The sequence below is a fragment of the Zootermopsis nevadensis genome, unplaced genomic scaffold, assembly GCF_977971745.1.
Source record: "Zootermopsis nevadensis isolate Lab colony 2312 unplaced genomic scaffold, Znev_1.0 Znev_ptg000013l, whole genome shotgun sequence".
Classification (NCBI taxonomy): domain Eukaryota; kingdom Metazoa; phylum Arthropoda; class Insecta; order Blattodea; family Termopsidae; genus Zootermopsis; species Zootermopsis nevadensis.
The window spans coordinates 15,130,026-15,147,160 of record NW_028259145.1 but is presented as its reverse complement, the minus strand read 5'-3'; the positions used below and the strand labels follow the sequence as shown (position 1 = coordinate 15,147,160).

General features: G+C 36.5%; 1 protein-coding gene across 1 annotated transcript; it reads right to left on the bottom strand.

Moving 5' to 3' along the window:
• Positions 1–331: 331 nt before the first annotated feature.
• Positions 332–16,976, bottom strand: dnr1 (E3 ubiquitin-protein ligase defense repressor 1). Its single transcript, XM_022078621.2, has 7 exons — positions 16,492–16,976; positions 16,171–16,364; positions 13,625–13,868; positions 12,116–12,294; positions 10,159–10,375; positions 8,322–8,576; positions 332–6,047 (listed from the first exon to the last, which is right to left on the bottom strand). Exons 1-7 carry the CDS (start codon positions 16,576–16,578, stop codon positions 5,562–5,564), a joined length of 1,662 nt encoding a protein of 553 aa, XP_021934313.1. The 5' UTR covers positions 16,579–16,976; the 3' UTR covers positions 332–5,561.
• Positions 16,977–17,135: the final 159 nt, after the last annotated feature.

Sequence of the window (17,135 nt, the reverse complement as noted above, 5' to 3'; positions counted from 1 at the left end):
AAGACAAATCTGTCATTGTCTCTTGAGGTGTGCAACAGCCCTAACAAACAGCACTTTATCACACAACAGGCCCAAAGTTACGGGTTTCCTCTCTGAACCAGCATTTGGCTGAGGTTAGAGTAAAGATAGATTGATGACCATCTTCTGGGTTGTAATGCCATGTAGTCTGGTAGATATTTACCATTTCAGAGTCCAGACTACATGGCACTACAACCAAGGCAGCCATGTTTGGACTCACCACCATAAAAACTTCATATCCTAAAGATAGGTTTTAAGTCTGGTGTTCTGGAATGCACAAAACCAGCAAATTTTTTTAAAAGAAAAGCACCGCTATTCATTCTCCTCTTTATATCATGAATTTTATGTTAGTCATTTTGTACACACTTTCCACTCATTCATTCTATATTGTGTGACAATGCACTCTGCTCACTGTGAAACTGTCAGTTTTACACACCAGTGTGTGATAAATACATAAAGAGTATAGCAGCAAACTCACACTATGTTAGTTGAATATTTTTTTGCATCTTACCACATTAACTTTAAATAGTATGTTACATATTCAAATATAAAACTATTACATAAGAGAATGAATGTTCAGTGCCTTCAAATTTTGTTATGCAGTTCTGCACAGCCTATGTGTGCTAGCTAGTCTTTTCTCAATCACCTGGTATGGAAATACTGCACTACTATAATAAATGCTGTACACTGACAAACTATGAGCTACTTGCTGGTTTGATTGTATACAGACTTTGTATAGACACTAATGGACAGCAGTCACATTCAGTGATAAAGGTATGAAGTAAGACATAGGATAGAAAAAATAAATAGGACAAAGAAGAACTCCTGCAGTATATGTAAAAACTGATGTTTTCAAGTAATAATGTACAATGGTTGCTGTGTGGAACTGCATATAAATTTAATGGCATTTAACATTCACTCTGTATATCTTCAAACATTTTTTACAACAACAACAGAAACCAAAAATGGATTTCAGAAAAATAAAGTGTACATTTTATGTGCCAGCTTGAAATTTTACTGTCCTAAGGAACTGGAACCCCAAGAATGTTTGGGCCCTGTCATATTATTACTCTGAAGTTATTATTGTTCAGTATTCATGAATTTACTTATTCATGGTCAAGCTCCCAACAATACATTATTACAAATTTTCTTTTAATGTTTCACAGTGTGCATTTCATTTGTTGTATACTCATGCTAAATAGCCACGGTGGTCTAGCAGTTAGAACGCTGGTCTTGTAATCCTGGGGTCTCAGGTTCGATTCCCGGCGGTGCCAAATTTATAACTTGTGTTGGGCAAGGCCGTGGTCTAGGCAACATGGAGTTTTCCTCCGGGGGCTTCCCCGGTTTCTCCGTGGCATCCCAACAATTACTCCATTCACACACAGAAGAAGGCAATGGCAAACCACTTCTGGATCATTTGCCAAGAACGTATATGAACAGGCCCCAGTCCGAGAAAAGGATGGAAGGATCCTGTTCTTATGGACCTGTCGTCAGACAGAACACTAAAAAAAAAACTCATGCCTCCCAAAATAAAATATGTGACTGGAGCCATCCCTAGCATAGAGCAAGTAAGATAGCTACCCTCAGCCCTGCACATCAACATTACTATGTATGAAATATTCTGTGCCCAGTGAGTTGTCAGACAGCATATTAAAGTATATTAACTTCACTGTTGTATTAGAACAGAGAAAGAATGCATTCTTTAACAAATATAAAGCTTGGTGTCAGTAATATTAAACATGCAGGATACTGACTTTGATTTTACTTGTACAAATCTGAAGATGGGGCCCTGCACCCCCCCTAGGGATGGCTCTGTATGTAATGTTAACAGTGTAACTGAAAGTGTAGAAACTATGAAGAGAAAAGAGAATAACACATACTTCACTGAAAGGGTACATTTGTATGACCTTATTCCTGATCATATCAGAAATGTATCCCTTGCGAATATAAATGTATGTCTGTAGTCACTAACAGATCATGAAATAAAAATCATACAATTATCCAGAGACATGAAGAATACATATTCTGGAGGTAGAGTTGCAATAAGCAGTGCTATTAAAATGTCACTTTAATGTAGTCATCCAAGGTATCACATGAACACACCAGTACTATTCTGCCTGTAGACTGACATGCTCATGCGCACTAACATAACAATTTATATAATAAAACTTTGCCTTGTAGAAAACAAAATAGTTAAACCACCACTGTACACATAATGTGGTTCATATAATTGAAAATCTAATTTACATAACAATTATCAAATACACAGACATACAACATTACATTAATACTTCCTCTCAAAATCTGCAAATACTTGGAAAATACTCTCATCTTTTTCTGGTACTTAAAAAATATAATCTTGAACTAATAATGTATTATAAAAGAAACTTAAAACCTCAATTCATAGCAAAACAGTATATATTTTTATATTAATATATATATATATATATTTCTTGCATTGTTAATGACTAAAGCAGTTGTTGCATTATGCTCTGCATTTCAATGAGCATTTAACATATAGTAAATTCATAAAGGGGCTTTTGTATTAGTTCAAAGATGCACACTGCAATTTTACAATGGTCTGAACTTAACAAGTATGTCTTTTGTCACTTTCACAGTCCCCATCACACAACAATCAACCAAGATATGTCAAGGTGTTACAAATCTTCATTTTATGCTTCTTTATGATCATAAAGGAAATTTTTCATCATGCATAATTGCTGTACTTTTGTCAGAGTAACTGACCAGGTTGGTTAGGACTGCTAATGTATGATGACCCAGAGATTCCCCTTCCACATAACTGTACATATCACAAACATAATTCTATCACACTCTAATTCATGTTTGTTTAAAATTACAACTGTTTACAAGTCCTCAAACACTTACTGCTGAAGGCTGAAGAGGAAGTTCCCAACCTCTTTGCTTTTACTACACATTAATAAAGACCTTAAGATGATGATGCTATATCAGCAGTTCTCAAACTGTGGTACCAGTACCCACTGGGATACCAGAAATGCTTTCCAGGTATACCATAAATACTTATTCATACACACACTTAAAGCATAAATTAACTGTTTTAAAACATAATGGTACCTATATGTCCCACCTGCTTCAATAATCAATAATTATTCATTTTGTACTTATGGGTTTGCCATAATTCTCACAGCAAATACGAATTATTTTCTTAAACAGCATAACAAGTTGATCTTTGTAATGGTGAAGATTTGTTTTCTCTCTGTGGTAAGGACTGAATTCTTAAATATTATGTAGATAAGCATCAGCTCCAAAGGGTTACACACAAGCTATGAGCAACCCTGAGTCACAAATCATTTTAAAATTAACTGAGATTGTAGGATTCAGCAATGTGAAAGTTCTTCCCATTCTTATTCTATAGTACACCTATACTGGTAATGTGCATGAGGTACCAGCCACAAAAAGTTTGGGAACCCCTGTGCTTGATGATTCATGAAAGTTTCAGCTCATAAAAGTATGCACTTCCCCATTTTTAAATAAAATCCTATTAACAAGACAAACACACAACTCTTATACAGATATGCTCCTTCCTTACAATTCCTCTGCACATTTTTTCCCCTTTTTCACATGTGGTGCAAATATTCTTTTTCACATAACTGGAAAACAAAACATACTTTTATTATAGTTTAGTCCACTAATTATATCTTGTTTAGAAGAATCATGTAAGTACAGAAATTATACAAACATGATGCAAACCACTAAAACCAATTAACTGTAAAGATCAGGTGCAGGATCAGTTCACATCTCTTGACTTAGAATGTGATTTTAGATGGCACCAATGACACTAATTTAAAATAAACCATGCTTAATAATAGTTTCAACCGTGAGTTTTCAAATCTTATAAAAACAAAATAGAATACTCAAATAAAAACAAGCACTATTTTATACCACAATTAAAATTTGATGTTATAGCAATGGAAATTTTTAGGTCGGTCTTCTGGGTTGTGACACCACATGGTCTTGTACGTGGTAACATGTTGGAAAACCACGTCAAGACTGCACAGCATCACAATCCTGAAGACCACCACTGACTTATACAGTGTAACCTCTATCCATCGTTCCCCGAACTATGGTTTTCCCGGATGCATTGTCCGTTTTGTTCGGTCCCGGATACATCCCATATAAAATAATGTTACATTTTCCCACTTCTATCCTTCCTCAAACTATAGTTTTATAGCATCGATCGTTCAAAAATCTTAGACCTGGCTCACAATTTTCCCGCAATGATCGCTTCTGAGAAATTATAACGAAATTTACGCAATGTTTTTAGAATTTAAAATGCTGGGTTTTGAGATAAATTAATACCGAAAGACGCACAATGTTTTTGGAATACACAGTAGCAGTAACCTGTTATGTCGCCCAACCAGCACAGATTCTTTTGGAATGAGGGGTCGGCGGTGCAGGGGTGATAGTCGGAGCGAATGGCGGTGCTCATTGTCAGAAATTTTATGAGTTTAATTAGGGTGCACTCATATTTCGTTCCAGTGATGCCAGATGGCATGTGCAGTGTGAATTTCTTCACAAATGCTTTTATTATAAGTACAAAGGAAAGGCGGATGGCACTTTTCATTCTTCTGGTTCATCTCGTTTCCAGTGATTCAGTGTCTTCTACAGCTACGTTTCGTTGAGTTAGGCAGTAATAGTATTTCCATTCTTCCTGTTATTGTTTGCGAAGGGGATGGGAGTGGTGAGGAAGAGGAAGACGACGAATGCAAGCCCGAAGCTGTGCCGAGTTTTGCCGAAGCACACCCTGCATTGGCAAAAGTGAAGTCGTTCTTTTATGCGCATAATATTAGTGAACGTGACGAGGAAAACATTTTGAACGTGGAAAGGGCTGTGTTTGGCCTAAAACGTAAAGTTTTGACAAACCAGATGTCCATTAAAGACTTTTTTGGTAAAAAGCAGTAACTTTGAAAGAGAAACATTCAGTTTTTTTAAAATTGTTAATGCTTTCCCGCAACTATCGTTTTCCCGTATTCATCGTTTTTATTTCCCACCCCTGCCAAAAATGATGCATCGAGGATTCACTGTAATTGTTTCTTCAGTGGATTTATGTCATCAATGAAGACCTATCAGTACCAATGAAAATAACTGAATTTCAAAAACATTTCTTAAAAGAGAATTCTGGAAGGGTAGCATTCAAAAGTGAAAATGTCAATCACGGAACCCCATTTTGTAATACAGATTTATGCAAATCAGTTATGCTTATACTTTAACATCAAACCTGTGTAAAAGAATACTGCGTTATACAAACAGAAAAGTCAATTAATATGCATGATATTAATGCCAGTACAATTTTAAAGAGAAGTACAAATAATAAAGTCACATTCCCATCACTATTCAGTCACAAGCCCAAAACTATATGAAACCAACCAGAGAAGGGTATTCCAGAACCATTCTCTAAATTTCTTAATTAACAGACTATGGAATGAAGAAACATGTACACCAGTTTTGTTCTACAGACAAAGAATCCTGAAGTCTGGATTTTAGTGTATGGTTTGCATAAGATTTTAGCTATCACCAATGACACAATTTTCTTGAGTTTGATTCACCTGCTCCAACTGGTCCAGGATATGGTCAACTACACTGCCTACCTGGTTTACTCCAATAATCTGTTCGTGAGACTGATTGAGACCATTTCTATGTTGCCATCGCTGTTGGTGTGACTGGTTTACCTGAAACAATTGTTGTGAGTGGTTCTGCAGTTCTTCATGGAAATTATGATGGTCAGCACAGTCTTCAAACTGCTCTTCAGAATGGTTGGAATTTTGATGTTGCTGCAGCAAATGATCAGTATCTTGCAGTTCAATAGGCAGAAAGATGCGCTGCGAGTGTTGAATTGGTGCCCTGCAAAGTGGACACCTATCACATCTTGCTCCACACTCACCACATGCCATCACATGAGCACAAGGGAAGAATGCAGTATCTATGGCACGGTCCATGCAAATGCGGCACGACATCGCTTCCAGCAGCCTTGCCAATCGTGCTCGTGTAGACTGTAAACACAGTACAAATCTTTTAATTCTTGACAGTTTATATTCAGCCACTAATCTGTACAAAGACTATCTACTGTAAGAACTGGCAGTATGTATACTTACTTATAATACTTCTAAATAATATCAACTGTGGCTGGCTGTAGAACATAACTTGAACATATTACATTATTGCATTTGCACTGAATTTCATATAGACCTGTTTTGCTAGCTCATTCTCAAAATGTCTCAGTTAAATAATTTTGCTCCTTCCACAGGAAACAAGCTAACATGAAAAACAAGAGTTTTCACTACATACTTCACCAATGATGAAAAATTCAGAAATAACAGAATATCCACTTTAGAATACATAAACTGCACATCTAGTTAACCACTGTGTACTCCAGTATAAAGGTGAGTCAGAAGTATGTTTACAAACTTCGTGTGCATGTTCCAGGACCAAAAATAAGAAAAAATGTTCCTATGAACATGGGGTCGCAAATGTTTCATTTTGGAATTAATATCCAAAAATAATTTTCAATGTATGCCTTTATTGCCAAGTATAAGGACAGGGATGTTTCTTTATAACAGATGCTCAAAGGTTGCTCCTCCATGCTCCACACATGCACAAGCACAAATGAATTCGTTCGTACACACCAGGGTTTCCGCGAATCATATGGCAAGCTTTCCGCACACGTTTCCATAGGTCATCATCGTTTATGGGTATTGTATAAACGATGGACTTCAAGTGACCCCACAGATAAAAGTCCAATGGAGTCAGGTCCGGTGACCTTGGTGGCCATGCTACTGGGCCACCACGCCCAATCCATCGCTGAAGGTACTGTTCATTGAGATATCTGACGCGATGGGAGAAGTGTGCTCCGTCGTGTATAAGCCATATTTGTCTTCTTGTATTCAGTGGTACATCTTCAAGGAGACGTGGCAAGTGTCTTCTTAAGAATCGCTGACATGAAGGCCCTCTTAGACGTGATGGAAGCATGTGTGGACCAATAAGCATGTTGCCAACAATTCCTGCCCAGACGTTAATTTAAAATCTTTTCTGGAAGCTGGATTCACCATGATATAAAGTCAATTCACTGAAATTTATTTTTGGCTATTATTTCAAAAATGAAACATTTGCGACCCCATGTTCATAGGAACATTTTTCTTATTTTTGATCCCAGAACACGCACACAAAATTTGTAAACATACTTCTGACTCACCCGGTATAGGTGTGCTTATCTGTGAGCATAGTGATCACTGATGGCCATTATAGATTACAGGACTGTGTTCATACAGTAAAGGTTACCATCTTTATATTTATACTATAGCATCCTACTGTGTTCGAAGTACAGTTATAGCTCTATTACAGTGTCACTTTATACACAACTTTTGCAAGTGTTTGTTCAGTTTCAGTATTGTATTATTGAACTGACTCAATGGAGTCACAACTAAACTTGTTTTGACCACCATTTGGTCATCTTCAGATTCGCTTTACACTACAGCATCTTGTATAAACAAAGTAGTGCGAAAGTGTGAGGGGAACCTGGAGCCAAATGAGTCATGGCCAAAACAAGTTGTCAAAACATGGCCCCAATGAGTAACTGCAATAGCACAATAGTGTAACAACAAACGTACTCAGAAAATGTGTAGAAATGTATGGTTCAAAGAAATTAAACTGTACATCTTTAACATGAAAAGAAAACATGCTCTATGAGCTTAGATCCTGCCTGACCTATTGCTCATTTTGAATCAAGCTGTTTTTCAAAGCTAATTTAATTAAAATTCTGAACTCTTCATACCCCTACTTTCCCTTAGAAATATTCTTACACATAAGTCTCCAATATCTAACTGTATTATTATCCAAGTCTGATCTATGCAGACCTACAATTAGGAAGGAAGTAACAAGATGCTGGTGAAAGCTGCACAATGAGGAGTGTCATCTTTATGAGACATCACATAATCAAATCAATGAAAATGAGACATTCAGGACAAGCAATATGCATAGAAGATGAAACATGTGTAAAACTGGAGCAGGAAAACATGAAGAGAAGAGACTTCTGTATAAATGGGATAATATATTAAAATTGATTTTTTTGAGAGTATAAGGATGTGGACTTGATTCATTTGATCATGATAGGGACTGTGGCAGGTTCTGTAAACATGGTAAAGAACCGTTGGATTTCATATGAAGGGTAGGCAATTTTTTGATCAACTGAGTGGCTATTAGCTTCTTAAGAAGGACTCTGCTCCATGAGCAAATAATACACAATTCAAGTTCACACTTTTGGTAAATACCTTGCACTGTTCAATCAGACAGTCACTGTTAGTGACATCCTCACCACTCTCATGCTGACTTCTTCCTCCAGTAGAAAGTCGGTCAGTATTAATTAGAGAGGGTGAAGCAGACACCTGAGAACCCCCATTATTTCCAGAATTCTGATACAATGCACGCCTTGCATTATCATACACTTCACGGCACGTACGTCGAATATCAAATACATATTTTTTACCAAGAGATGTATCTTCATTGAAGATGGACACAATTGTACCCTGCAATGTAGAACAACATATTGTATTAACCCAATTCAACTGATATAAATAAATGGTTACAAAAATTCTGAAATAAAAATACAGATAGTTTTCAACTATCACAATTTCAACTAACACAGTGTAATTTTAACACAATTTTAAAAACAGGGCTCATTCCTGACTAACGTACTTGGTTCAACACAATTTTTGCATGGTAGTGGTATATTCTGTTAAGTTCTGGGATGGGCAAGTGGCTATGACTGATTCTTTTAAATTCTACTCATCTTCCAAGTGAAATAATAATTAGTAAAGGGTAATAAGCATGCTGGTGGTAGTATTATTGGTGGTCAAAGTAAGTAATGTAGAGAAGTTATATGGGAACATTGAAAAAATATGTTATTGTCCGAGTTACTGGCTTAAACAAAGTGATGCTTCATACCACCTGTGCAAATGTTAACACTAAAAACAAGCTTGTAACAGGACCACTATCTTTCCTTAACAAAAGACTACTTTTTGTATCATTCGTTTTATTTAATGTGTCAACAGGAGTATCCGCATACATAAGACACCAAGAATAAGACAGATTTTTCTGGCAAACTGCACCATCTAAATCCACTGTACCTTGGCACTATCAGATCAAATGGGCACTTTATAACATTCAGTATGTTAAACACTGCAGGAATAATTTAATTTTGATACATTCTACTGCATTAGCCACAACAATCATGTATCAAGTTACAAAAATATAATCAGAAGCAGGTTCATCAGTGCAATGGATTCTCCCAACATCCTCTGTGGCATCCAAATCAAAGACACCCTGGCTGCTAGGCTGCTGCTCATGCCAGCTGCACAAAAGCTGTGCAGGGAACACGGATTATTCACGAGCAAAACATTTTCATTCTCAAACATTATTTTTTAATCAAAATCATTTGCCACTGTTCATGAAGCTCTCAGCAATGAATATTTTCACAAGCAAGCACCAAATAAAGAACAATACACAATGCAATATCAGCACAAAGGAAATATTTGTCCAGGACAAGTGCATACTGAGCATCCAAATAGCTGGAATTACAGCCATTCAGATTTCAAGCAGTGGATCATCTGCAACAATGGATAGCTGCAAGAATTCAGTACTGCCATCACTTTTATAGTTCTGTGAATGACAAGGTTAATAGGGGGGTTGCATTTTAAATGGGGAAAGACAAGAATAATTTTGGATAATTCCATAAGTCAGAGCATGTACATCAAGTTTCACAAAATTATTTGTCACTAATTATTACTTTGAACTACACTATATATACAGTAAACAAATATAGAGCTACAATTATGTATAAACAGATAAACAAGTTCTCCATAAGAATTATAAATGCCAAATCTTTGTTACTGTAAGGAACTGAGTAAGAGTTTGATTTATGTATTATATTGATTTCCAAAATGGTTGTTACAAAGTAGTAGCAAGAATTCAAATTGACAACAGGATAAAAAGTTTAATGTTAACATACTGCATTACTGTATATAGTACTACATTCAATATGAACTATGAGGCAATTAATAGGTACAAATACAGCATTCTTTTAAAGAGAGGTGTACAGATTAATGATACCTTGAGATCTCTTATAAATTGTGCAGTCACAGCACTCCGAACTGTCTCACAACTGTAGAAAGCATGTTTTTCAGTAATTGCCCTGTATACACCACTGGCTGCTTGTGAAGATTCCAATTTGATCTGCAGGGAAGCCTCATGGCCATCTATGTCAGCATACACCAAATGAAACAATCGACGCTGCGATGCTGCAGTCTGAATTGCTGTATATGGAATGCTGAAAATAAAACCTGAATATCAGTATATCACCACTAAAGTGTAATGTTGAGAACTAAGGTTTTCACAGTGGTAAAGAGCACTTCAGCCCTGAACAGAGAGGCTGTATGTTCCTCTGAAACAATGGTATCTTTCTACAAGTCTATGTAGTGTTACAACCCAGAAAACATAAATTCATTAACTAAGTTACTTTACTCTGCCAGAATAAACATTACATGATGGGATCAATAAGTTAAATGTACGAAAAAAGCCAGATTACAAACCTTTTATGTAAGTATATTACATCAAGTATGCTCTCACATGACCTCTTCCTGCTTTAAAACTGCTATTTTACCTTTTACTGAGTCATGCCAAACAAATGTGTGACTTACATAAGTTACACTCATTTATATACAATTCTGAATATGCAATGCAGCTTTCATCTTTCTTGCTAAGAGTCTTCAAAGTTTAGTCTACAGTCAGTACATGAATTCACAGCACACAATAAATTTAATATGAAAGTGAGTTAAAGTTTAAACTATTTTAAAACCCCAAGTTGTTATATGGGCCTATATCAAAAACATGCTTAATGTAAAATAAATTGAGAACATTAAACAAAAGCTTGTGGGTTTGGTGGGCTGATAGCATCTCACTACTACATTATGAAATATTACACAGATCCTCAAACTTGGAACTTGGTGAGAGGGTGTGGACTGCATACACACATCAAATTCAGGATTTGGTCCTGTGGCAGGCTATTGTGATTATGGTAATAACCCTTACCATCCCATAAAAAGTACTTAGCAGTCACTATAACCTTCCTGAGAAGAAAGACTCTGCTGTGTGTACTCACAATGACTAGGGATGTGAATAAGATAAAGCTGCCACTGGGATGAAGATTCTGAAGATTAATTAGCATCATGCTCCACAGACGCTTTTCATCTAGAGCAGTGTTCCACAACCTTTTTTCGCTTGTAGTACACCATAATTTATCAAAGACACATAATGGCACACCACAGAATATCACCTCACAAAAAGGGAATTCAAAATTATACATGGCCATAAATATATACCTATAAATATGCCTTGCCTTGTAAGAATAAAATTATCGATAAAAATGAGTGTGTGCACGCATGTGTAGGCCTACATACATTACAAATTCTAATTATGAAACATAAAATATTGCTTACTTCTATCTAAAATGTGCATATATACAATTTCTTATAAAAATTTATGACACACCAGTTTCAGAACACAGTTCTAGGGAAGAAGCCAGATGGGCCCTGTAGCAAGTGTGGACATGGTGTCAAAAAGAAAAATCCTGCCCCTTTGAGGAATCAAACCCTGGTAATCCAGTCCATAGCCAGTAACTTTACTGACAAAAATGAAGAGATAAACTTATAGCATCCAAACAGACAACCCTTATTTTAAAATAATACTTAATGAAGTAAATAATCTACCCAGTGTTCTGCTTGGTTGTAGTGCCTTGCAGCTTACCTTTTGGGCCAGCTTCATCTTGTATGTTCTGTCATCTTCATACATTTCACTGTTAATATACAGTATTATACTTTGCACATTCAAGGAGCAACTGGTTTATTTTTCTAACAGAGTGTGATGATTAATATTAATATGTTATAAATCTAATATAAAATTACATACCTTATAAATTATATGGTATAGATTAAAACTCCATTATATTTGCTCACTTACACATGTAGTTACTAGCACTTTTGCTTTTGTATCTTAAAAAAATAAAAAGTACCTGAGTTTTTCTGCCAAATCTTCACCATGATGCAGACAGATGCCATGGGGACCAACTCCTAAACAGGCACCCACACTTCCCTCACTACTTGGCTTGCTGTGGAACACTTCTTCTCCAAAACTGTCAGAGCATGATGCTTCCTTCAGCAACCAGTATTCTGCTGTTGATGCCTTCATGCCCTGATAAATTCCACACATTAAATACAATATGTGACATTAAATTAAAAGGAATGCTAATTATAAAAGGTATTGCAACCATCTCATTTGCTATCCAAAGTACTAAAGATCAGGATATACAAAATAATAACTTTGCCTGCTGTCTTGTATGGCTGGGAAACATGGTCACTGACATTGTAGGAAGAACCTAGATTATAAGTGTTTGAAAACATGATGCTCAAGAAGATATCTGGACCTAAGAAGGATGAAATAAGTGGGAAATTTAGAATATTACAAAAGGGGCAGCTGCACGAACTGTACAGGTCACCTAGCATAGTGAAGATAGCGAAATCTAGGAGGCTCTGATGGACTGGGCATGTAGCACACATGAGGGGGGGAGGGGAATGGTACATACAGAATTTTTGTAGGAAATCCTTCTGAAAAATGACCACTGGGGAGACCAAGAAGAAGATACGAGAATAATATCAAGATGGAGCTTACGGAGGTTGGCTGTGAGGATGGTAAACTGGATGAAGTTGGCTCAGGATCATGTCCGGAGGCAGGCTTTCGTGTTGTCATTGTTGGACCTACGGGTTCTGCTACCAGGCAAGCAGTTAGTTAGATTATAAAAATTTGTTTCCATGCAGGAAAAACAAACTGGTACATAAATATGATAAACTACATTTAAAATGTTTTAGACAAGTTAAATAATCATTCATACATTTAAATCATTTCAAACACTGGCTAAACGATCATTCATACAAATCCTCTAACTTCTTGGAAATGTTCAAAATTATTGATTGTTTGTACCCACTTGGAAATCACAAAGTATCATTACAGAAATTAAACTTTGCATTTCTACTGGAAAATTCTACAATTCACCTACTAGCCTATTTAATGTACTCTTAGGATTCAAAGATGGTTGTCTTCTGGGTTGTAGCACCGTGTAGTCGGGCAGAAGTTCCCCAATGTTTCAGAGGTCCTTGCTGCCTCCATTATCAGGGCAACTAAACTGTATGGAAGTACAACAAAGAACACAACCATCTTTGGACTCACTGCCATAATAACCTCAAATCCTACTTGCTCTTAGAATTCATCTGTACCACCATCCCACAAACCCCTAAAATTTGCTACAATGCATTGCTCAGTCATAATATTGAACAACTAGAGCCAAAGAGACTTTCACTTCACAAAAAATAAATATTTCCTGCATTCAACATCAGTTTGTTTTTTTCTACAAAAGATACAAACATATGAAATGCAATGCCAAACAGGATGCTTATAGAAAATCAAGCTTACATCAACATTTCATTTTATGACACTCCTGTAATACCAGGTGCTAATATAAACTGACCTTCAGTCCCTTGTGTTCTACTGCCACCCTGTGTAGAAAATCTGAAGGCTTACAGTCTTCTCCAGCCCCAATTTGGGAGCCTTGTTCCAAAAACAAGCTGTGAGGTTGTGGAGATGCCAGGGGATCAAAATCACCAGACTCAGCTTGTACCATAAGTGCTGCCAACTTGGCAGTTACACCCCAGTCATTTACTTTAAGCCTACCTTCCAGAAGATCAAGTCTTGCATGAAGGTAAAACTGGTGCCTGTATGATAAATATCACAATATGCAATACGGAGGATAATGAATGCACAATCAAAATAAAATCAATTTGTTGTTGGTATTATTATTATTATTATTAATGATGTGGTTCATTTAAAAATGTCATCAGTAGCTAAGACTATATGGCATCAAATGGTAGGCTTGTTAATGAAAATGACAGCAAAATACAAGCAATCTTCATAGGTTTGTAACATCATCATCATTCTTGTTGTTGTTGTTTCTGTTCTTATTGCTTTATTATTCATCATTTGACAAAGAAGCTGATTTTAAGGTAACAATTTCCAGATTCATGTTACTAAGCAAAACAGGCACAATTTATCCTCTACAATTTGCACTTTAATTTTATAGTCTGGTTTTCAAAGGAAAAGCCTCCAACACTGACAGTGTTCTCTCTGAAATTGTGAATACAAACCATCAACTTTTATAATATATCCCCTAATTTTTAAACAATAAAGATAATATTAAAGAAAATTAGTAAGCAGATAGCAATAGCTGTAACTGTGACATTTTGTGTCATTTTAGCCATGTGTACAAAGGACGTGGGTATGAGCCAGGATAGCTCAGTCAGTATAGTGACTAGCTGTGGGCTAGACGACTGGGGAAGGATTCCGGATGGGGGCAGAGTATTTTTCCTCTAGCCTCTGCGTCCAGACCGGCTCTGGGGCCCACCCAGCCTCCTCTACAATGGGTACCGGGGTCCTATCCGGGGGTAAAGTCGGCCGGGGCGTGATGCTGACCACTCACCCCGATCTAGTGCTGAGGTCAAGAAAGTGAGGAGCTATACCTCCACTCACCCCAAGCACCTGTATGGCACGTAGCAGGACAAACTTTACTTTACTTTACAAAGGACGTGGGTCATTTTACTGCACAAACTACTAGGCCTAATAATATGAAATTTTACATCATGATTAAAATTTGTTGTTTACATTTTGAAATAAGAAATTCTAAAATGGTACACATAATAAACTTAGGATGAGATATTTTCCATCTAATTTGATAACATACTTCACCATATAATTTCCTCTTGAAAACCATTTCACATCATTATGGCAGTTAAGTAAATATTTGAAGACAAGCAATATTCAATGTGGATGTTTAGCATGAACTACAAAAGCAAATCTTCTGCACAAAAGGGAGAGGAGGAACAAACTTTGTGCAATTTTCATCACTCCCAATAAACAGTAACATGGAAATTGTGAATATGCTCATCTGTCAGTAACACGCGAAGCAAGCATGATGTGTTTGCTTCTTTCCTTCTACATTTTTCTTTCCTCTTTGCGTAATCCAAGATATATTTAAAACTTACACTTCCTCAATTAATTTTCCCCATTTCCCAGTTATTTTATTGCTCTGAGATTTAAACATCCATCTTGGCATTTAACTTTTAAATGACAACCTAATAAAACTCATTTAAAATAATTTAATAAAGTTAATATGCATTCTGTGCTCCAAATATGCACCACATTAATGTTTCTAACATGTTGATTGTCTGTCTGTCTGTCTGTTTCTAGTACACAAAGAACATATCATGTTCGTACACATGATGTCAATTTGGGAAACTTATTATATTTTGCTGAATTATTATACTACAATAATTACTTCCTGTGACTGTTAAATAATCCACCTAGTGAGTCATCTGCCTCAAGACCTAAGCAAATTATATTCAAGCTGCCTCCATTCCATGTTCATCACAATATATCTGGAGATGTCAACAAAGGACAGAGTCACCGGTAACTGCAATGGCCAGACTCCTTTAAATATGATTTGGTTTTGTTTGTTTTACAATGCTTTTGATAAATGTTACATTGTTATATTAGGTTTTATATCAGCAAGTGAAATATACATATGCATACAACATGGAGTATGTGTGATGTGTTAGGTTACACAACTTCCTTATTTTCGTTCCTTATGTTTTCATGTTTTACAGCATCCAAAAAATAGAATTTGGCCTTCAAAAAGGTCTCCCAACATAATGATGCTGCTTTGGGCTTTGGCACCATGTGGACTGGTCAGTAGATGCCAACATTTCTGGAAATGTAATCTCCATCTTCAGGGCTGAAGTTTCCTGTTTTGCCCAATCCTTCAAACTTCCTCTCCAAAACATCGGTGTCTATGAACCAATCCACATGGTGCCAGAATCTGGAAGAACATCATCATTATCAAGACTGTAATATTGTTACAATCATTCCAAAAGCTTAGCAGCAATGCTGATAGTAAAGAACTGAGAAAACTGCTTCCAACAACAAAGCAATGTTATTGCTACTGTAAATATTGAGCTTAATTACCTGGTTGAATCTTGAAGAAGAAGATGAGGAGGGACCCAAAATTTCACTCTTAGAGCAAAACGGTGTGGAGGAATACCCACCACCTGCCGTTCTATAGGATTGCGCAAATTAAGCCATAGCTCTTCACCCTTTGCTCCATGATATTTAAGGCCGAAATAATCCGACTCTTCGCTTATTCCAAGGTAGTGGCATACCTGACAGAATATAAAGTAGTTTAAAAACAACCGTGACAACGAGTCAGTTTTCTCTCTCCTAATGTAGCCTAAAAGAGGATCAAGACAGAAACAAAACCGAAAGTCTACAGAAACTGTCGAAAATTACCTTTTCCAAGCATTCTTGGCCTTTCGCCTTTGGATCAACTTTAATTTCTAATATCACAGAATTCGGTTGACTTACTAGACACCACATAATTGTTCGATTTGCTAGCCGAATGCTAGCACAACGCTTTCATTTTATAAATTATAATATGTTTATTAACTCCTTCACTACAGTGTGAATTTGGATGAATCCAAACACACAACACCACAACCATTGTCTACCAAAGCACATCAATACAGCAGCTCTCAATAACAATGAAAGCAACAGTTCGTACTTTAACCACACATAACTTTGTGGCGGTATTGCAAAACACATTTAACGTTCATTGGGCAATGAGCACAGATAGGTCCACCCCTTAGCACGGAAATGCATCTGAAATGAATAACCGATGAGCATTTCGTATCCATTCTATATTACAAGTGATATTGTGAAAATAATTTGGTTTATGTTGCAGTTATTTGTATTCGTGCGCCTTGGTTTATTAGTGTGTACGTGACTGTCGTCATGGGACAGCTGTGTTTATGTTTCTGACCCACTGCAGGGACAAAGTAGTACTGCAGCTACAGAACAATATTTGATACATGTCAATCACATATGATTGTTGAATCCGCGAATAAACTGCTTCTAACCCTTTCGTATTCCTGTGT